This window comes from Elaeis guineensis, chromosome 16 (genome assembly GCF_000442705.2).
Source record: "Elaeis guineensis isolate ETL-2024a chromosome 16, EG11, whole genome shotgun sequence".
Taxonomy (NCBI): Eukaryota; Viridiplantae; Streptophyta; class Magnoliopsida; order Arecales; family Arecaceae; genus Elaeis; species Elaeis guineensis.
This window is the reverse complement of record NC_026008.2, coordinates 28,404,902-28,426,472: the sequence shown is the minus strand read 5'-3', so window position 1 is coordinate 28,426,472 and position 21,571 is coordinate 28,404,902. Positions and strand designations below refer to the sequence as shown.

The following is a 21,571-nucleotide window of genomic DNA, read 5'->3' as shown; positions in this document are numbered from 1 at the left end:
TCAAGCTAAATATAATTATGTTAGGGATGAGATGAGAATGAGAAATGGAGTCCTCTAAATTAAGAAGGTTAAGGAAATTAAAGAAATGGATCCAGAGAAAATTACATGACTAGCAAGGAGCATCCATAGTAAGATTAAACAAATTAAAGAAACTGATCCAAAGTTTGTTGCTATGTATTTCAAAGAACATGTCATCCCTTAATTTATGGAAATGCAAACAAACTAAACTTGAAAGAAGGAACCAGTACAACAATCTTGTGCTTGTATTGATCAGATGTTAGGTATGGAACCCGGACGATGATACATTTATACACTTGTAAAACTATGGCCTATCTGGATTAATGGCCAAAAAGGAAGAGTAGCCGGTGAAGACGTTCGCATGATGTCTTCATTTGACGCTGCAAACTTAATACCAGTTTAGTAAGGGTGGTATCGGCGCCCACGGTTCCCATCGCTGCCCCTTCCTCCACCCTCACCTGAGCCACCACTGCGATCACTCCTCCGAGGAGGCGGTGGTGAAGCTTGTGCACCAGGCTGCTGTCTAAAAAATTTACCATGCAAAACAAATAATGGATAACTGGATCAATATCAGGTGCCAAGACAAGGATAAAGTGTTCCATATACAAGATTAATTACTAGTACTCACAGAACGTAACCAAGTCGACCATCAGGAAGTACCATTGGCACCATTCTCATCCCAGCTGGAGTGGGTCCTCGACCATATATCACTGGCTGCACACAGTTACAAACATCAAACAATTTCAACTAGGAATGTGCAGAATCTCATTAATTTCATAAAAGCAGTTGGTGGTGGGGAAAAAAAGATGGCAGAAACTACATGAACAATCCCAAATGTAGCGGCAAGGGGAATCCAACCTGGCCAAATCCGGCTGCGCCATATCCACCACCATAGGCCCCATATGGGTCCCCAGTATAACCATAAGCTGGATATGGAGGGAGACTCGGAAGAAGCCCTGGTTTGAATGAATTTGAAGCATAATCAGGTTTCTTCTCAACCTGAGGTTTCGCTAGGGCGACATCCACAACATGCCCTGTGGTTTAAGTTTATCTGTTAGTCATAAATAGTATCTGAAAAATTATGGTCATCCCAAAAATTTAGCAGATAGAGCATGCCGACATAATTTAAATGGCCATCCTCACTCTAAGTTCATTAAAATTTATATAGCAGCATTGTAAGAACAATATAATTATGGTTATACATGTTAAATGGAGTATAGATGCGTTCAAACACATCAGAGCCAGCAAGAAATGACTAAAGTTCATATCACCCCATTTATATCAATTAACAGATAACTCAAATATAAGATATGTTGGTTGGTAGCAAAGATTTTATCTTGAGGTATGTCAGGAATTGCAATGATGCAACTAGTTGCCAATTGTTTAATGCTTAAGACAATATCTAAGAAAGTTACCATCAATTTCATATTTTTCTGTTCCTTTAACTGCCTTCAATGCACTAGATCTCTCAGCAAAATGGATGAATCCAAAATCTCGCTTCTGCCCAGCTTTAGCAGGAGGCAGAACAACTTTTGTGACCTCTCCGTGGTGTTCAAAAAGTTCCCTCAACTTTTCTGATGTAACATTCTCCGGCAAATTTTTCAGATATAAAGCCTTCACCTGCAAGAAATTCAAAAGACCATTATAAGGTTTGTATTTTAATGCAGCAGAAGCCTCAAAAGGTACTTAGAAGGTACATATCCAATCCAATAACTGAAACACAGGACCACTGATCTGTATGACCTCAGGGGAAAAAAAGCAAAAAGACAGGCAACTACATAACTGAATCTTCAAGCAATTCTGTGACACTATAAAACCTCATAAATTAAGGAGAATAAAAAATTAATGGCGTTCAATACTACTCAAAACTAAGGAGAATGGGCTAGAACAAATCTAGAGAAAGCTGTATCCTGTTAAGACTATATAGTAGGTGATGCAACTCAAGGGTTAGGTCCGTACATAAGAGGGTTCAAAGGCCCTTCCACAAAGAATTTGAGTATTTGAAGAGAACCTATAGGTGTTAAATTTTTTGCAGGCTTGAACCATAAAAAGCAAGTGCCAAAAGCACTATATTAGGATTTCTAGCAGTTCTATAGCACAGTAGTAACAAAAAGCCAGATTTTTGACTGACTGAAAATTGCAGAAAGCATCCAAAGAGAGCTATCTTACAATAAATATGAAATTAACCCACACTTGTGACATACATATGAACAGCATAAAAGATATGCAAGGTAAACTAACTTTTGTTAATTTCTAGTGAAAAAATAGTCGAACAGCAGAACATGAGAAATTTCTAGCAAAATAAATAATTAATAAGCAAAACAATATAAGAAAAGGAACAAAGCACTAAGAGACCAGAACAGAGAGAAACGAGAAGAAATAAAGAGAATGGAGAGGGAGAAAAAGAGAGCCCCATGCTGTCAATTGAAAAGAAAGAAGCCTTCAATCTATTCCAATCATCTAAGACTGAATTATGATGAGTGGTAGAAAAACAAGTACCATAGAGGCACTCAAGCTTTATAAGTGTAGAAACCCTAACTAGATCCTAAAATCCTCAAGCTGCCCTTGTGACATAAAGGTACTCTTCAGCAAAACAAGTACCATGACTGATATTGCTACAGTCCTGATCTAGTTGTCATAGAAGGTCCACAATCTTCTAGTCTTAGCCCTTGACTACAAATAACCCACTAAAAAATAAGAACTGTCAGTTAACTACAAATCTGGGAACATAAACGGTACCAGGCAACTAGACAAGTCTAAAATAAGCTTTACAGGTCCACAGCTCTCCGTGCATCTGAAGGATGCTGTTTTACTAATTCATGTATAAAATCCTACAACCATATACTGATCCGTATAGAGACCTAAAAAATAGAGATTAGCAGAAATGAAGACAGTGAACTATTGTTGGGATCTCCCTATTTCCTTCCTTCCTACAACTCAAAAGAGGTATTCATATGCCAAGGGACTCCTATACAGATCGGGATCTCTTTGGGACGTACAGTCAGTGAAAAACAAAAAAATAGCATGATCTAGCTGAAAAACAGAACGAAATGGATTCTTGGAATGGAAAAACATTGCAGCAACCACCCGAGCCCACCACAACTTGCACTATGCGTGAGAAGTGGAATGGGAAAAAAAAAATCCTGTATAACATCAAATAGTACTGTGAAATCATTTTTGCAGATTTAATTCTGAACCCACATGGGATCTTCTGCGAAGCAAATCCGTGTAACCTCCATGTGGCTTCACATTCGGCTTCATTATTGGTTGCTTCTCAGATCGTCCCTAATCATAGCTCTCCTCCTCTTTAGAGGAGCCAGCTCCTACTGGATCTAGAACTGAAGATGGGGAAACGCGGCTTGGCCAGCTTCCTGGTTGAAGCACTTGGCCATGCTCGGACGTTAGCCCTTCCATCCGGCTCGGAAGGCTTCTCGCTATCCTTAGCGCATCTCAGTGATCTTCTCCAGAATGGTGTCCTCCACTAGCATCATCTCCCAATCAATGACCAAATCGTCCACCGACAGCAAGATCTCCTCCGGCTCGTCATCCAGCATCGACGGCTTAGAAGGCTTCAAGTTGCTGACGTTCATGACCAAGTAGATCTTCATGTAGGCCGGCAACTCTAGCTAGAAAGCATTGTCACCGATCTTCCAAAGGATCTTGAAGGGGTCGTATCGGACAGGCTTCAGCTTCCCCCCAACTCCCTTTTGCCGCTCTTTCCCGAGGTGCAACCACACCAGATCGCCCTCCCAAAAATTAGCCTCCACTCAATGTCAATCATGCCATTCCTTGTACTTCTGCTGGGCTCTCTACAACTGCTGCTCCGCTTGACTATGCACTTGATGGATCTCTTCTAAAAAGCGCTGGGCTCTTGCAATGGTCCCTTCCTCCTTGGATGTCTGTGGTGTAATGCTCATCGTAAACTCCAAGTCAAAAAGACTTTATGGCAAATAGCCCAAGCACACCTCAAAAGGGGGCTTCAATGTAGAATTGCACACTGCCCTGTTGAACGCGAACTGCAAATAAGGCAAACTTACATCCCAAGTCTTAAGATGTTGAGTGTGGTAGCCCCACAGCAAATGTACCATGGTACAGTTGATGACCTCTATCTGGCCATCGGTTTGAGGATGATATACTACGCTCCTTTGCAGATGTGTATCCATCATAGACCATAAGGACCTCCAAAAAGTGGTTAAAAATCAACTGTCGTAGTCGGACATAATCGAGCTAGATAGCCCAAAATGAGTCCACACATTTCAAAAATATAGCCGTGCCACCTCCTCTCCAATGATTGTCTTCTTGCATAGGATCAGCACCACCATCTTCGAGAACAATCAACCACCACGAACAGGTAGTCGTGCCCCTTCCGCATCTTCGAAAGACCTCCCAAAAAATCCATGGAGATACTCCCAAGGTTGACTTAAAACCGGCAAGGGTTTGTACAGCCCCCAATTCCGATTGCTTGGCTGGGAACAGCTGCACAACATGCAGCCCCTCACGAATTGGGCCACATCCTACTACATCTCGGGCTAATAGAGATAGCGATGAAGATTCACCACCGTCTTGTTCACCCAGAAGTGGCCTACTACCTTCGAGGTCTGCACTTCTCTCATCCACTTCATCCGATCTGCTGCTTTTGGCACGCACAACTGCGTGTCTTTATAGAGAAGCCCGCCTCGCAAGGCAAACTCCGTGGGCCTTCTCGCTTCGACATCCTCCAAAACATCCCAAAAATCATGATCCATCTTGTACATATCAGCATACTCGTGCAACACCGATTGGATCTGCATAAGAACAGATAAACACAAGGCCGCGACAGCATATCCGCCAGTTTGTTTTGTGCACCCTTCTTGTACTTGATGTTATATTGCTAGAAGTACGTCATCTACTTCATGTGTCTAGCTTGCTGTGTTTGGGGTACTAAAGCAATCGGTAGTCAGTGTGCACCACCGTCTCTTTCCCCAAGAGGTAGCATTGCCAACTCTTCACCACCTGGTGTAGGGCTAAGAGCTTCTTGTCATACGTCGGATAGTTGAGCTGGAAGCCCTGGAACATCTCCAAGTGATACGCCGTGGGCCGACCGTCCTGTAGCAAAACAAACCCCATAGCGTAACCCGACGCATCTACTTTGAGCTCGAACGGTCGCTGAAGACTTGGCAAGACTAGGACAAGCACCTCGCTGATCTTCCTCTTCAAAAGCTGGAAGGCATCCTTGCATTTCTTCATCCACTCGAACTTGCTGTTCGCCTCCACCAAAACATAAAGAGGAGAAGCCAAAATAGAAAAATTCTAGATAAATTTTTGAAGATATTGGCATGCTCCCACAACTTCTCACCTCGATCACAGATTATGGCAGTGGCCACTCCCGGATTGCGTGCACCTTGTCGGGGTCAATGCGGAGCTTGCCGTTACCCACCATGAAGCCGAGGTACACCAGAGAAGAGCGCCCAAACTCGCACTTCTTACGGTTCAAGCATAGTTGGTGCTACTTCAACACCTCTAGGACGTTCTTGATGTACACCACATGCTCCTCTCAGGAAGCAGAGAAGATAAGGATGTCATCGAGGTACATGAGGATGAAGTCGTCGAGGAAGGGTCGCAGCACGTCGTTCATCAACTGCATGAACATGACGAGGGCATTGCACAAACCAAACGGCATCACAAGCCATTCGAAGAGCCCCTGCCACATCTTGAATGCGGTCTTCTAGGTGTCCTCTTCACGGATCCAGACTTGGTGGTAGCCAGACTTCAAATCCAGCTTGGTGAAGACCTTCGCGTGCTTCAGTTGGTCGAGAAGGTCATCGATGTGGGGAAGCGAGTACTGGTTCTTGATGATAATTTTGTTGAGGGTGCGATAGTCAACGCACATCCGCCACCCCTCATCCTTCTTCGGCACCAGCACCACTGATGAACCGCAAGGGGAGCTGCTTGGCTTGATGACATCGTTCTCATGTAGCTTAGCCACCTATCGCTTGATCTCCTTGTTCTCCATCACGAAGTTCCTGTACATGCCAAGATTAGGAAGCGGCACATTGGAGATGAACTGGCTCTCATGCTCCATTGCTCGACTCGACGGTAACCCATGGGCCTCCTCAAAAAGCCTCGAGTGGTTGCCAAGGAGTTTGGCCATCTCATCCTCCTGTTTCCTACAGGACAATGTTAGTATAGGAAGGACCCTGACAGTAAGGGCCATTGGACGGATCATCACCAACACAAATTTCCAACAAACATTTACCAACCGCTTTGCCTGGCAAACGGTCATTAGGTCGGCTGGTTGGTGCGTTCGCTCTCGACTGATGATAAACTTCCTCCCATCTTTGGTGAGCTCATACTCCTGTGCCTGCAGGTGGACGTGAGCATCCCATTCATATAGGAACGGATTGCCAAATATCACCTAGCAGATCTCCAAGGGTACCACCTCGCACACCACCTCGTCGATGTAGCGGCCAGTGATGGCGAAGCGGAGCTTGCACTGGCGGTCAACCATCTAGCCCACGTCCTTCGTGATCCACCCCAGCAGGTAGGGGCATGGGTGTGGTGTCATCTCCAAGCCAAGCCTCTACACAAAGCTCGCCGAGATCAAATTCTTCTGACTGTCGGTGTCGATGATGGCGCCGATGATCTCATTCTTGACCTAAATGTTGAGGGTGAAAGGTTTCTTTGCGGCACATCTTTCAGTCGACGGACCTGGACCAATCTGCTTCGGCCTGACCATCAGAGATAGGCTCGTGTCTGCCTTTGAAATCGGTTCGAGCCGTTCACCTTCACTCGCCACCATGGCAGCCGCCGTGCGCTTGGTTTTATTATTCTCCCTTAGCCTCTTTGGCATTAGCTTCGGATGGAGCTTCTAGTATTTATCCTTCGTGTGATCTGTAACCTTACAATGATCGCAATACAGATCACTTTTAGAGAAGGAAGAGGAAGAAGAAGAGTTACCATCGCCATTCTTCTTTCTAGAGATCCCTCCTTGGACCCTTCAGTATCTCTATGACCACCAAACTTGTTCTTTAGCTCGATGGCCATGACAGTAGTGCTGGTACTGAAGATGTCCGTCATTTTGTATAGGAGAAGCTCGACCTGAGTTTGCTTGTGCAATCCAGCGATGAACTTGGTAAAGACATCTTCATTGTCAAGGGAGATGCCCAGAACTCAGTGGTATACTCCTGCACCGACTGGTTCTAGCTTTGCTTCAGGTTATACCAGCGCATCCACCAGTTCTGAGAATACCCCATAGGGTAAAACTCCTGATGGAGGAGGCGCTTAAATGCACTCTACTCAACTTTTGCACCGTCGTTGGTGTAAAGGTACGTGTTCCATCATACTAAGGTGTCGTTGGTCAGCTTCAATCACGCGAATGCAATCCGATCTTCACTACCGTACCCATAAAGGATAAAGTCTGCAACCGGTCAATCCAGGCATCCAACTTTACGGCATCCACTGTGCCATCGAAGGGATGTCAATTTTCACCTCGATCTTGAATGATCGCAGCTTCTCGCCAGCGATGCTCATGGAGTCGATGTCGAAGTCCAACCCCGTCGCGCTCGAATGGCCCCAATGGAACTCCTTTGTGGGGGTCACGTGCTTTTGGGGGAAGGCTACTGCCAGCCTTCATCGTCTGTTCGTGTTCTATGGCTGTTGTCAGATCAATCGGTGGAGTAAGTGGCCATTGCTGGTTCTTCTCGATGTTCTTCACTCGAGCCAGCATGGTAGCCATCAAGTCCCCCATCTTCTTGTTCTCCACGGCCAGCTCGTTCGTCGAACTAGTCTCCTCCAGAGAACTCATCTTCGACTATAATGGTCGTCGGTGCTTTGTCAAGATGGTGAGGGGTTTGCCGATCGCTTAGTGTACAACCCTCGTATGGACCATACACAGCCTAGAACCATCCTCTGACACCAAAACTTGATCCATATAGAGATATGAAAAAATAGAGACTAGCAGAAATGAAGACAGCAGACTGTTGTTGGGATCTCCCTGTTTCCTTCCCATCTACAACCCCTCAAAAGAGGTATTTATAGGCCAAGGAACTCCCACACAGATCGAGATCTCCTTGGCACGTACAGTTAGTGGAAAATAGAAAAATAGCACGATCTAGCTGAAAAACAGAATGAAACGGATTCTTAAAATGGAAAAATGTTGCAACAACCACCCGAGCCCACCACAACTTCCACTATGCGTGAGAAGTGGAACGGAAAAAGAAAATCCCATACGACATGAAACAGTACTATAGAATCTTTTCCATGAATTTAATTCTGAACCCACGTGGGATCTTCTGCGGAGCAAATTCGTATAACCTCTGTGTGGCTTTGCATTCGGCTTTGTTATTGGTTGCTTCTCAAATCGTCCCTGATCATATACACCATGGAAGCCACATGAATAGAATAGGCAATTGCACCAGGCATATCATGATCAATCCCTAGGCAAACATAATACAATATAGACTGTAAAACAACAAATAGACAATAAGAGAGTGAACATATTGATATAGGCAAAGACATATCATAACCAATCCCCACCCCCCTATGAAATAAATACAAACAGACGGCGAAAAAGGACTAAAAAAAAAGGAGCATAGAACACAGAATGCATACACAGACAACTGCTACTTTGCTGCCACCAAAGCTGGTCAAGATATAAATGGCTCGATAGTTATACAAGATTGGTGATAACTATGGATTGTGGATTAAGATTGTGTTCATGAAGGCATGAGCACTCATAGGAGGTCACAAGCATTATAGTAATACTGTAGACTGGTAATGACAATGGATTGTGTGCTGAGATTATATTAAAGAAAGCACGAGCTGAGATTATATTAAAGAAAGCACGAGCACTAATACTTGACCATGAACATTGTAAACAGAATATTGAGGAAGTAGGCCAACAAAGTGCGTTTCTAGTGATAAACTTGTGAGCAACACAGGTAGCAACCAGAGAATTTGTTTGCAATAAAGAAGTTGAATCACATTACAGTTATGTAACTATGATTCATCCACCACTAAAGCCTCAAAAAGCAATTTGATTGACCGCATGAACATCTAGATCTAAAATTAAGACCAGTGCTGGTAAGCTTGACTCGGTATATAGTAAACTACATGACGAATTGCACATGTGGCAAAGTTGGTTAGCTGATTCTATAAGAGATACTTGGTTAGATGATGCCAGAAAGCAAAAGAGCTAAGCAACAAAGATGGTACTAATCTAGAATCATATGACAAACAAGCTGCAAACAAGACAGGTAGTTAATGGGATGACAATTTTCATCTCGCAGCAAGGATGCTCAAACAATGTGACAAGAAGAGATACATATTATATGAATCAAATACACATGACTACGTAGACAATATTATAGGTGCGTGGATCTATGTCTTCAAGGTGTAGAAACAGCAAGTATGATAAGTAAATGGATAGCAATCCAAAATTAAGCAAGTGAGGTGAGATCAGTTATAATACTATCAAGTAATAGTGAAAGGCAGGGAGAACAATCCTGCATTATCCTAAACCACATAAATTACAACATATAGAAAGTCCAAGAAGATGAAGGTTATTTACCAATCTTGAAATTGAATTGATCAAATGGTGCAAAATGGAAAATGATATCGACTGATCAAAACATTCATCATGGTCAAAATGATGTAAGCAAAAGGCAGAATTCAGATGACAAGACAGGCTGAGAGTGCTACAGATCAAAAGTATCTGGAAGCTTGAAATGAGGTAAAGACAGGTCCTCAACATGACTGAAATGTGAAACAATAAGGATGGACATATATCAATATATCAACTTGAAGAAGAATACAGCAAACTCAAGAAAGATAGCAGAACCCAAAGGCAAAAGAATCTTGGAATTGTGATTGTGGTAGGATTAATCAAATCTGAGTAGCATGAAAAATAAGGGCATCAATAAAGTAAAACTAACTTGTAGAGTACCAGATGAACCAGTGTAAATCTAACTACCAGGGTAATGCAGCCGCTTCAGAATCTTCTTGGAATCTCAAGCCCAACCTGCTTCCTCAATACTCCCCTACTAAAAGTGTTTCTAAAATATCTGCCTCCCTGCACCCATGGCTACTCCCAATTTTGGCAAGCAGGGTGACAAACATTTATGGTGCAATAAGTAGATCAAAAGTAGCATGAGAAGGCCAGAAAATGTTTGCCTGGGGTTTGGTGCACTATGACCAGCAGAAGATCAAATAAAAAAAAATGGCTGAAAATATCAAACCAGCAGATGCTGGAACCAGAAAAAGTAAAAAATCAACAAGGAAATTCCAAGATAGACACAACATATAGAAGACAAAAGAAACTGGTCCCACCAACAGTCAGGGTGGAGAAGATAATACGAATTTTAACTGAATTAAAGTAAATAGGAAAGTTGCTATTTCGGATGATGGTTCTTACAAAGTCAAAGGAGACGAAAAGTAAATGAAAGCTAGGAGACAAAAGGATAATTACTTTCTTAATCATCACTCATCAATCTAATAGTAGTGCTCAAATTATCGAAATCTGTTGACCTGACATCCAGGAACAAGATCAAGACTCCTCTATAAAACAAACTCTTAATGCCTAGTCTAAAACCACAGACTTTCTAGAGTTGCATGGTTACTACAGTTGTCCAGTGGCAACACCAGCAAATGTAACAATGCAAACAGGTTATGGTAACTAAAGCCATTCATGAAGACCGGCAATAAATGACTTATTCCATCGCAAGTCTCCGAAGTTGGTGAAGGGACCGCAAACTTAAGGAGATGGAGAAACACTTGAATGAAGACATTGTTTCATTAGAGGTAATCTGCATATAGACAATTGGTAATGACACCCTACAAGCTGGGCAGTGAAGTATGGGTTCATGTAGAATACACATGAAAACTCCTTATATTATAATCCCCATAAAACTCATACGTAAGGATATATTAACACAGAAAAGACAGCAGCACAGTGGAAATTGAACGAAAATGTGTCAAATAGCACTATATAATAAGCTCAGAAAGCCTCCAATTGACCAAATTTTCACTGCTTGGACATAAATATGCATTTACAGTGGCAAGCTTCATGACAATGCATGCTCAAAGAAAATAAAGTTATGAAGTTTAAGATAAGCATCAATCTCCGGTATAAAGAGATGAAGAAGGCGAAAAAGGTTAGTGAAAAAGGTTAAATGATATATCATCCTCTACAAGCCAATACACAATTCCCGTACATGAGTTAGTCTTGAAGCATGTTCCTTGTCTATGAGAACATGCTTGGGACTTGCTCCCCAGAGTGCTCTCTCATCTTTTGTTCTTCTCAAGATCCAGAAATTACAGAGCAAGACTTTATATTATGGCTGGGCATGCCCAATCTACTAAAAGAACTGGAGTATTAAGAATATAAACTGAAATCCACAAGTGGAGCAGAGATCATACTGGAGAAAAGGATTTTCTTGAAGTATGTGGATTTATGGCAGCAAAGGAAGAAAATGCCAACTGACTTGCAGGTTACTGTTGTAGAATATCTAACTAAAACCTTGAAATGGAAATCCTGCAATGATATTTTGCAAATTGGTGACAGCACTTCTTTCAGGTTTCGTTTTTTGAAAGGTTCTGAATCAAAAGCAGGAGCAAATACCAATCCCTTCATCATGTCATAAGTTGGGGAGGTCACTCGTTTGTTGTTTGAAATGATCAAATAATATCTACCAACAAATCTAAAAGTTCCTTTTTTTATAGCTGACCAAAAACCTTTATTTGTGTCATCCATGAAGATGATAAGCAGATGGAAAATAACCTTTTAGATCATTGTATTGTGGTTAATAAAACTATGGACTCTTTTTCTCCATTTGATGGTAACCGCTCAGACATCCATATGACTTCATTAAATGAAATTGTCAGCTGGCTTTATAGATATATGACTTGGTGGAAAAGTAACTTCAAAATCAATCCTCTGACAGCTTTTTGGTTATTTGGAGTGAAAAAGAGTAAGCAAGTGTTTGTGGGTGTTAGCTAGGAAGAAAGGGCCATTGAGAATTGAGATGACTAATTTACAAAATTGTTTTCTAGATGGTTTACCATTTAAATGAAGCTAGGTTAATGATAGACATGATTCAGGATCCCTTCATATTATAAGTCTGGGACATTTATCTCACCACAACCATCGTGACCATCCCTACCATGGGTAAGTGGGGGGAGTTTGATGGGAACACGGGAATGCAAGCACAATTCAACTAAGTGAGCTCCAAATAACTTAGGAAAGCATCCAAAACTTTTTCTTTGTCAAAGTTTTATCACAACTCCTGGCATGCATGTAAAGTCAACTGGCAATAGTACTTCTCGGCTTCTAACTATTTCTGGATATGTTTCAAAAAAACTTTTAGTGATGAATCAAAACTTATCCTAAACTTTTCAGATATTTTTGGCTTTAGGATTGTTTAAGTCAAATTCTAGGGTTTTCTAGTTCACCTCTATGTGGTTTTATGAGACATATGGTAACTGCAACATACTTAGTTATGTGTGGTAGCCTAAACATTTTTTTTTTTGTCCTATTTTCCACCCATATCTATCATATTTCTTCTTTTTCTTGTCACATGTTTCTTTTTTCCTAAACATCTAATCAGCTTAGGATTTGACTATGAATCTTGATCTGCATATATTGGATTGAAAATAGTATTAGAGCCAATAACATAGCAAGTGGAAGCTTGAATGGATACAGCAAAAGACAAACAAAGAGTGTGATAGGTCATATTCTCTATTTGAAACAACTATCTCAAACTACAGAAGCATTAATCCAAAACTCCAAGAACACAAGTTCACTACAAAACCATGAGGTTAAAACCCTAAAGAAACAATAAAGTACGAAAAAATCATACAGTTTGTACATATTCAGATGAACAGATCCATATACACAAGCATTAATTTATGATAATTCATCTATACTACTGTAGATAATAATAATATATAGGCATGTGTGTATGCATATATGTAGGTTTGTATGTGTACTATATGCACATGTACACATCTATATTTATATGTTCATGTATACATGCGCATGCCTACTTCCCTTTTGCTGTGCAGTTTCTAGAAATACACACAAATTTGGCAAAGGTCAAAAGAGAACAGCCTAGAGTCGCATGCAAAGGTCCATCTTTTAATAACCTAAGTCTGATAATATAAGCTGCTCTCCTTTATAACATATTACTCAGTCAAAGCAAGGATTCGCCAATTTTGCTAACATGATCATCCAAAAATATCATCTATAAATGAGTCCCAATTATATACCATATCATGGACATTAATTATCACCTATATGACAGCAAGAAGCAAGAGAAGGATACAGATGCACCATCAACTAATCGAGAATTAGTCTGATATTCAGCCACTTACAGTGCAAAATTAACTCATGCATAAACCAATGCTGAAAGATAAATGATGCAGAACATACGTAGTTGATGATGTAACATCAAGTATTATTAGGAGCTTTATAAATTTCAGATGTTGTTGAATTTTAAGAATTATATATGAAATAATTTCTGAAATCCCTTGAAAAGTGAGATGCTGGTTAGTTGATGCTAAGGACCAGCACTTGTCTAAGAAGCTTTACTCTCATAATATATTGAATTTGAATTGTTTCAGAATAGTATATGAGATCAGTAAAAGTTTTATTGTTTATATTGATTATGGATTTAATAATTTGCTTTTCTCCATATTGTTTGGATAGATTTCCCAAACCTCTCCACCCATACTTATGAAAAGTTTTTGTTTCTCACTTGTCCTTTATCTTCAACTTTTATACTAACAGGGCATGATTTCAAGTCATCCAATTGGTAGTATTTCAATAGACTGCTGGTAGTATTTTAACAGACCACATATGAGCAGCACTTCAGTATCAAATGCATGCTTAATGTCATGAAGGGGAAAGTATACTGAAGAGAGTTCCAATGAAGCAATAACTAGACGTACAAATGTTTTCCAACACCCTATATTGGAAATCAACTCTAACATCAACTTTGATCATGCAATGGAAATTAGTTCCCGACAATAATGAAGTAAAGACGAGGCTTCAAGAATAGTGTACAGAGGATGCAATGCACCTGACATGAAGGCCTCTCTAGCTGAAGAGGCTGTCCATGCCTTGGCCATTTCTTCCTCAGTGGGTTTTCATAGTTGCACACTTGCATTGTCCAACCAATGAATCTACAATCACACGTGTGCATACAAAGAAAGAACCTGAAGCTCATCATTTGAGAATAAAAAAATAGCCACCTAAATAGAGAGCAGACAAAAGTGAACCCTCAGAAGCATGGTATAAATTGAGGGTTCACATTGTTGAGAATGGACTGCTCATATTAAAGCACATAAGGCAACAACTGAGTGCAGACATTTTTTAACTATAAATCAGATAAAACTATTAACATACCAAGAACAATTAATTTTATTAAAAGTTGTTACATAGGCAATAAATATCTGATTATCAAATTTAGACACTATTTATCACAGTTCAGCAAGTAGGTTCTAAATATCAATTTTATGTACTTTGCACTGCTAGGATGAGTACCATGCAACATTTCCTCTTATATACAACAAATCCAGTCATATCTGGAATTGGGCCACGAACTAGTATTAGATATGCCAAATCCGTTATTAGTGAACAACTTAGGGCTAGTTTGGCATCGCTTTTATTACTTGTTTTCTATTAGAAAAAACAAGGAAATAAACATATTTGGTACCATTGTTTTTTTTTTTCTATTTTTTAAAAGTCACTTTCACTATTTCTAGAAAACTTAAAAGCAAGGTTCGCTGCCTCGATACCGACGGCCATTTCGGCCGGCCGACAGTATGGTTCGGCATGATTCCGTACCGTACCGAACCAGCAGCGAACCAACGAAGGCACCGGACCCGAATTGGGAGAAGAAAAAGAGAGACAGAGAGAGATAGAGAGAGAGGGAGGAAGAAAGAAAAAGAGAGAGGGAAAGGAGGGGACAGGGCCACCGTCGAACGACCGTCGGATAGCACAGTCCACACGCACGGCGCCACGGGCGCCCCTATTTCATGCTTTTTTTAAAAAAAATCGAAACTTAAGTGAAGCCGGCAAATGGTTTGCCGACTTCATTGATTTTAATTTTTTAAAAAAATCTTTTAAACAGTGAAGCCGACAAACCATTTGCCGGCTTCACTGTTGATCTTCATTTTTAAAAAAGGGGGTCGCGTGAACAGGGCCGACAATCCCTGTTCCGCGACACCGCCCACGCCGCTTCTGCCACCCCCTCCCTCGGCCTCAATGAAGCCCGCATCCGCGACCGCGATGCCGTCTGCTCCCATCTCTGATGATCTTCCTCCTCTTTCTTTCTCACTCATTTCAAAGCCCTATCGGAAGAACCGACGAGCCACGAATGCTTTCGCGGCTCTCCGATGGCCGCAGCGGGCCACCGTCGGCCTCCAACGGCTCCCGCCTCCCTCCCTCTCCTCTCTCTCTCTTTTTCTCACTTTCCCTCTCTTTCGCTCCCTCCTCCGTCGGTATATCATTTGAACCGGTCGAACCGTGCCGATTCTCCATTCGTTTGGCTCGATATAGGGTGTACCAGTCGGTTCGACACAGTACAGAATTCCATGTTTAAAAGTAAGAAATTCTTATATTCAATATTTTCATAAGAAATTCATATTTTTACCACCACCACCACCAACACTACCTCCATGCCATCATTGCCCCATCACCACCATTGCTGGTGCCATCCACCGCTACCGTCACCGATGCTTCCACCCTTATCGCCGCCTCTACCACATTGCTTGCCATCGCCTCCACCACCACTATCATCGCCACTACCATTGATGTCACCACCTCCATCACACCACCACCACGATCATCATCTCCATTCATCACATTGTTGGTGCCCTCACCACCACCATCATTGCTGCCACTACCACGATAACCATCAGCACCTCCACCGTACCACTACCACCATAATAGCCACCTCCATTATACCACAGCCACCATAGCCACCTCTATTATACCGCTGCCGGACCTACCACCAACACCACCACCACTTCCACCACATCCTGTACAACTACCATTGCATCCACTACTACTGCCATGTTTATTTTTAAAAAATAATTGACTTTATCAAACATGTTTACCTTTAAAACATGGAAAAATAAAAATAGAATTTCTATTTTTCTGTTTCTGAAAATTAAAAAAAAAAAAGTGATCCTGAATGGAGCCTAAACAAGTGAAATCATGCAAAAATAAAAGAATCAACAAAATGAGACTTATGTATTTTTATGTGTGCTTGCATGCCTAAAGGAAAAAACTTACACATTATATAATTTAAACAACCAAGCTGAAAAATACAATTTTGCCGTCGTCAAGATCTGAACCATTGGCCAAAGCCAAATCATTTTGGAAGAAATGAACCACAACTAATTTAACATTTTTTGCTCACATCTTAAAGTTAACAAACTTATTTTGATATCACTGATATTGTTATGGGTTGAGTTTGGCTTGTGAACAATAAATCAAACCTCTACATAGCAGTTTTGCAAGATTATATTCCAAATTTGCAAGTTTTGAGTGCTTACAAGAGCGCCAAAGTCTTTGGTTGCGTAAAATACAAAAGCAAGCATAATTAAACTCATATGACACAAATCACAATAAGAACAAAGTTTTCATTAAGTGTAAAAAAATCTTTAATAAGTACAACATTGAAATTCATGCGGACAATCAAATCAAAGGCTCAAGCATTACGACACAGATGCACATAGATCTCAATATCATAATATTTTAAAAACAAGCATTCTTTGAATATTTTAATGCAGACATTAACTGATAGATTTCATAAGTCCTCATGTATGGTAAACTCCCAATATATTCCTTTATTTCTATTATTTATTTAAGAAGTACAAGAGGCTTCATAGAACAAAAGAAAGCCTCTTTTGAGGTGCATAAGTGAAGCCAGATTGTTTGGTAAAATATTTCAAGATGGTGTTAAATTCCTTTATTATCCCTAGAACATATCTTAGGTTCCTCTTGGTGAATGGAAAAATGGAAATAGCTTTACGTTAAGGAGTTTCAGATGCTAGATCTTCTAAGCATAGTGACAAGCTGATATAAAACAGACAGATGCATTAGCATAGTTATTGGCGGAACTCATCGTCTGTAGTCAAGTAATTGAAATCACATCTATGCTTTTCCATGAAACAATTGCAAGGGAAGCATGACAGGACATTGTACAATTGAGGGTCCTTGCATGATAATATGTATTCACATCCCCTGTTCCTCAACTTAATTGCTTCATGTGACCATTTGCAAACCTAGTATGAAGCATCAATACTATGCCCACGATTGCTGTAAGTCAGAGCATCAGACTATTAATTACTAATAAGAGATTTACAGCATTATGTGCTCTAAGATACTATAAATCCAAAACCTTTCATTCTTGTTTTAACTATTTTGCCAAAGAACTAACATTTTTTTTTATGTCATGGTGCCTGACTATGAAGCATGAAAAATGGACACAAAATATAAAGACAGCATGACACTAAAAATATAAAAAAAAAAAGATATGGCTGAAACATGGCAATAAAATAAATATGTAATTTTACACATGTAAAACGCATCCAAAAAGCATAATGCTATCACAGCAATACATTCATGTCATGTAGAAAAACATAAACATCCACAAAGTAGATAACATTTTTTGAAGAGAGACAGAAGAAAAATCCCCCACCTCAAACGTACTTAATCCAGGGAGAATCTCCAGCATACACAAGAAGTATAAAGAGCCTTTGTTTTTCATTTCTCAATTAAAAAGGCACTAAAAATAAGTATGTGCCCAACAAGTATTGACACCAAAATATGTCAGATATGATCACAGCATACAATTCGGAGCAACAATGTGCCCTAGGCTCTCAGGTCCCAGGATTTCACACTGGTCTAGCCCCCATATAGACTACACTCTATTACCACTATAGTAGCCAAGGCATGCCTAATCAAATTTCAGACAGAAACTTCCATATGCCATACAACAATGTCACGCAATATACGATAACTGTACATACAACCCAAAAAAAAAAAAGTTACTTAAAGAAAGGTAACTTGACACGGCTATTGAACATAGCAAAATCCAAATTTCTTTTTTCTTTGATCACAGTTATTATCTAAGACTTGTTTTTTAATGAAAACTATCTTTAAATGAATTCAGGTGGCATGTTTTTTGAGTTTCTCAATTGATAGAGACAGTTCTACACCAACTATTTAAAATATTTCAGTTTTAGGAAGCTGAAAGATCCCCAAAACCATTAGATCTAAATTTTTAAACCTTGAATTATAAGCAAGTAAATTCTACACACCAGCACTACTTCCGGTGCCTCCTATACTATAAAAAAGAATACTTAACCTGCCACTCATCCAGTAAATTTTCAAGTTTACAGTTGAAAATGTGGCTCAATAAATTATTAAAGAAAAAAGGATACCCCTAATACACGAGGCTCTGGCCGTTGGAGGGTCTGAGATGGGTTAGATGTATGTAACCATACCTTCACATGCAAAGAGGCTATTTTGTGTTTGGAACCCAGGACACCCAAGTCACAAGGGAGCAACCTTACCAGGAAGGCCCGCCCTTTATGGCATCAAAGCTAGGCTTTTAAGTAAATAAAGAGGCTGTCAACCTTCCCTATGACACCCAGTTCAATAACTTATGATTCATTTATTTTTAGGCAAGAGAAGATTTTCAGTTTTCAAAGCTTCAAAAAATTATGAACCTTTAAATTATGAAACAGAATAAGTGCTCCATACCACAATGTGTAATCTGCATAAAAGCTTTAACCCCAACACCATAAAGGACTTGCATAAACTCAGTTTCATTAAACATAAGTTGACACTATCAAATATAACGGATGCATTGCTTCAAATAGCTAAAAATTTGCCATATCCACTGCCAAGTACCTTTTGCATTAGAGCAAACATTCTAGCTAGAGAACACATTCAATAGTTTAATAATTTTAACCCTACTGTAGCCTCTGAAAAGATCAGATCAAGAGACATGATATCTGATTCATCATCTAACTTTGTACAGATGGCCAAGTATAAATATTTAATATTCAGCAATGACATTGTCAGAATGCATTACCATCAAACCAAGCAACTTATTATATGAAGGAGAATGAAGTTTAAGCAGAGTTGAATATTCTCAGTTATTTTGATGGGATAACCTTCCTTTATTATGGAAGTTTTCCTTGTACTATAGCAAGAAAACAATTTAAAAATTGACCAGATACTTGTCTTCTAGAAGCATTAGCTACATTTCTAATTGTTCATCTTGGTCATATAAGAAGCTTAGATGCATAAGAAATAGCAAATGCAGCCAGGCTGAATAAAATAAGAGCATACACAATATAAAGGTCATAAAACAAACAAGAAGCCATAATAAATTACACTTTTTCTTTTTAAGTTGCTTTACCTGAGCAGCAGCAGAAGAGTCAGCTGAATTTTTCGGGTCGGCCCAGCTGACAGTTGGATTGCTTCCATCCATCTTAAAGTTTGGACTCGACATCTTCTGCCTTGCATAATCAGCACAGGCGTGGTTGTAATACTCAACAAAGAGAAAACCACGGTTACGGCTTGGGTTCTGCTGATCCTGAGGTCATGAAAACAAATGAGGAGCAAAACAGAGAGTTCACTGGTCGAGACTCACTTAAATTCATTGACAAACGACTACCTTGAACATTTCAATATTCTGAACCCCAGGACCACTTTCCCCGAGGATCTTCCTTAACTCGTCCTCTGACAAGCTCTTGGGGACATTTCCGACAAACAATCGGTGCTTCACTTGTGACAAAGAACATCTCAAGGTTCTCCCCTATATGAACAGAAGCAAACATTTACGTTGAGAGGTAAAGCAGGGGCACCTCCTTGAAGTAATCATTCAACTAAACTACCTTGAATTCCTTGTCATGGAGCTCCTCAATTGCCTTTTGAGCTGCATCCTTGTTTGTGAATGTAATGAAAGCAAAACCCTTGCTTTCTCCCGTATCCTTGTCCTTCACCAGCCTTACCTGATACGAATCACATATAATACACAAAATCCATATATAAACTCATAAAACAAGCTAAGCTTCAGTAATTTCAGCACCATACTCACATCGTGAATCTCCCCAAAGGGCTCGCAGAGCTCTCTGAGATCCTCCTCCGTAGCATCTCGCAGCAATCCACCAATGAAAACCTCCGACCCATGAGGCGGCAGCGCAAGCAGCTCAGCCCACTTCTGGCAGTCAGCCGCCTCTCCAGACCGGACTCCCGGCCTCTCCTCTTGTTCTTCCCCTTCTTTCGTCGGATCAGGAGCAGCACCGTTATGGCCATCGGATGAAGAAGCCTTCTCCTCCCCCTCGCTGTCCGACAGATGCTCGCGCTCCTCTTCCTCAACCGGGGACTCCTGCCTGAACTCCCGGTCGGCGTACTCCTCCACGGCGTCGTCGTCATCCATCATGTCCTCGATGTCGTTGTCGTCCTCGATGTCCAACTGCTCCTCCGGCTCCATCACCGCCTCCGGCTCCGCCATAACCCACAGTCACAGCAACCCAAATACTTTCTTGTCTCTTGCACTACTCTCCTCCCCCTAAAACTCCATTCTATCCATTTTTTTTCAGATAAGGGTCTAAAAACCACCAAAATAGCCCAAAATAGTGTGTGTGAGAGCTGAGAACACTTTTAAAAATTACAGAAACGAGCACAGATAGAATTTATTAAGCATAATTCCCCGGCGAACCCTAAAACCCTAAACTCCGATAAAGGAGTCGGCCGGGGTGAGAACAACTCCCGGATAAAAACGAGGGCTAGCTTTGTTAGGGGGGAGGATAGAGAAAATATATATGAACCCTTCCATGCGAGAAGAGAAAAGAAGACGAGAAGAGAGATGAAGGCTAGCTTACTGGTTTTGGGTTTTGGCTCGCCGTTCGCCGGCGCGGAGGGTAACGGCTCTCAGGAGAGGGGAGATGGGTGGTCGCGTGCCCCCTCCCCCCTTTTATTATCGGCGATCCCACAGCTACTGCCACGGCGATTGGTGATATAAGATCTGACGGCTGGGACTGACATGCAAACATGGCGCCAGATTGCCTGGTCAAGGAGCATGCTAAGCACCAAACAGATGACTGGCGTCCAGGTGGCGTGTCCATCCATCAATTTCCTTTCTTAATTCCTTCCGGTGTCCAAGTACTTCAGCAAGTTAAAGATAGCAAGAAAATATTTTCTAGGTATTTAGAAGCAAACGCTTTGTGTTGTTGTATGATCAATTGCTATAGTCTGTGCACTACATTCGTATCATGTTCATATATTTTTTTATTTTAATATTTTATTTATTTTAAAATTATAAAAATATCTACAATTTTTGGAAAACTGTAAGATCATATCTTTCATTTTTTTTTTGAAAGTATGAAAAAAAAAAGATATTGAGGATGAATGTTTTCTTATTTTTAAACTTACATATCTATCTCGAATAAATTATAATATGTAGCACAGTACATTATTATCAATATAGATTATATATTTTTTTTATAAATTTAGAATAAACATCAATAAAATCAAGTAACATTGGTGGAAAAA

At 40.5% G+C, this 21,571-nt stretch overlaps 1 protein-coding gene across 1 annotated transcript; it reads right to left on the bottom strand.

The window, feature by feature from the left end:
* Positions 1 to 143: 143 nt before the first annotated feature.
* LOC105059378 (heterogeneous nuclear ribonucleoprotein Q) lies at positions 144 to 21,053 on the bottom strand. Its single transcript, XM_010942656.4, has 9 exons — positions 20,902 to 21,053; positions 20,115 to 20,627; positions 19,912 to 20,028; positions 19,692 to 19,832; positions 19,434 to 19,610; positions 1,434 to 1,638; positions 877 to 1,052; positions 647 to 732; positions 144 to 541 (listed from the first exon to the last, which is right to left on the bottom strand). Exons 2-9 carry the CDS (start codon positions 20,529 to 20,531, stop codon positions 418 to 420), a joined length of 1,443 nt encoding a protein of 480 aa, XP_010940958.1. The 5' UTR covers positions 20,532 to 20,627; positions 20,902 to 21,053; the 3' UTR covers positions 144 to 417.
* Between the last annotated feature and the right edge of the window lie 518 nt (positions 21,054 to 21,571).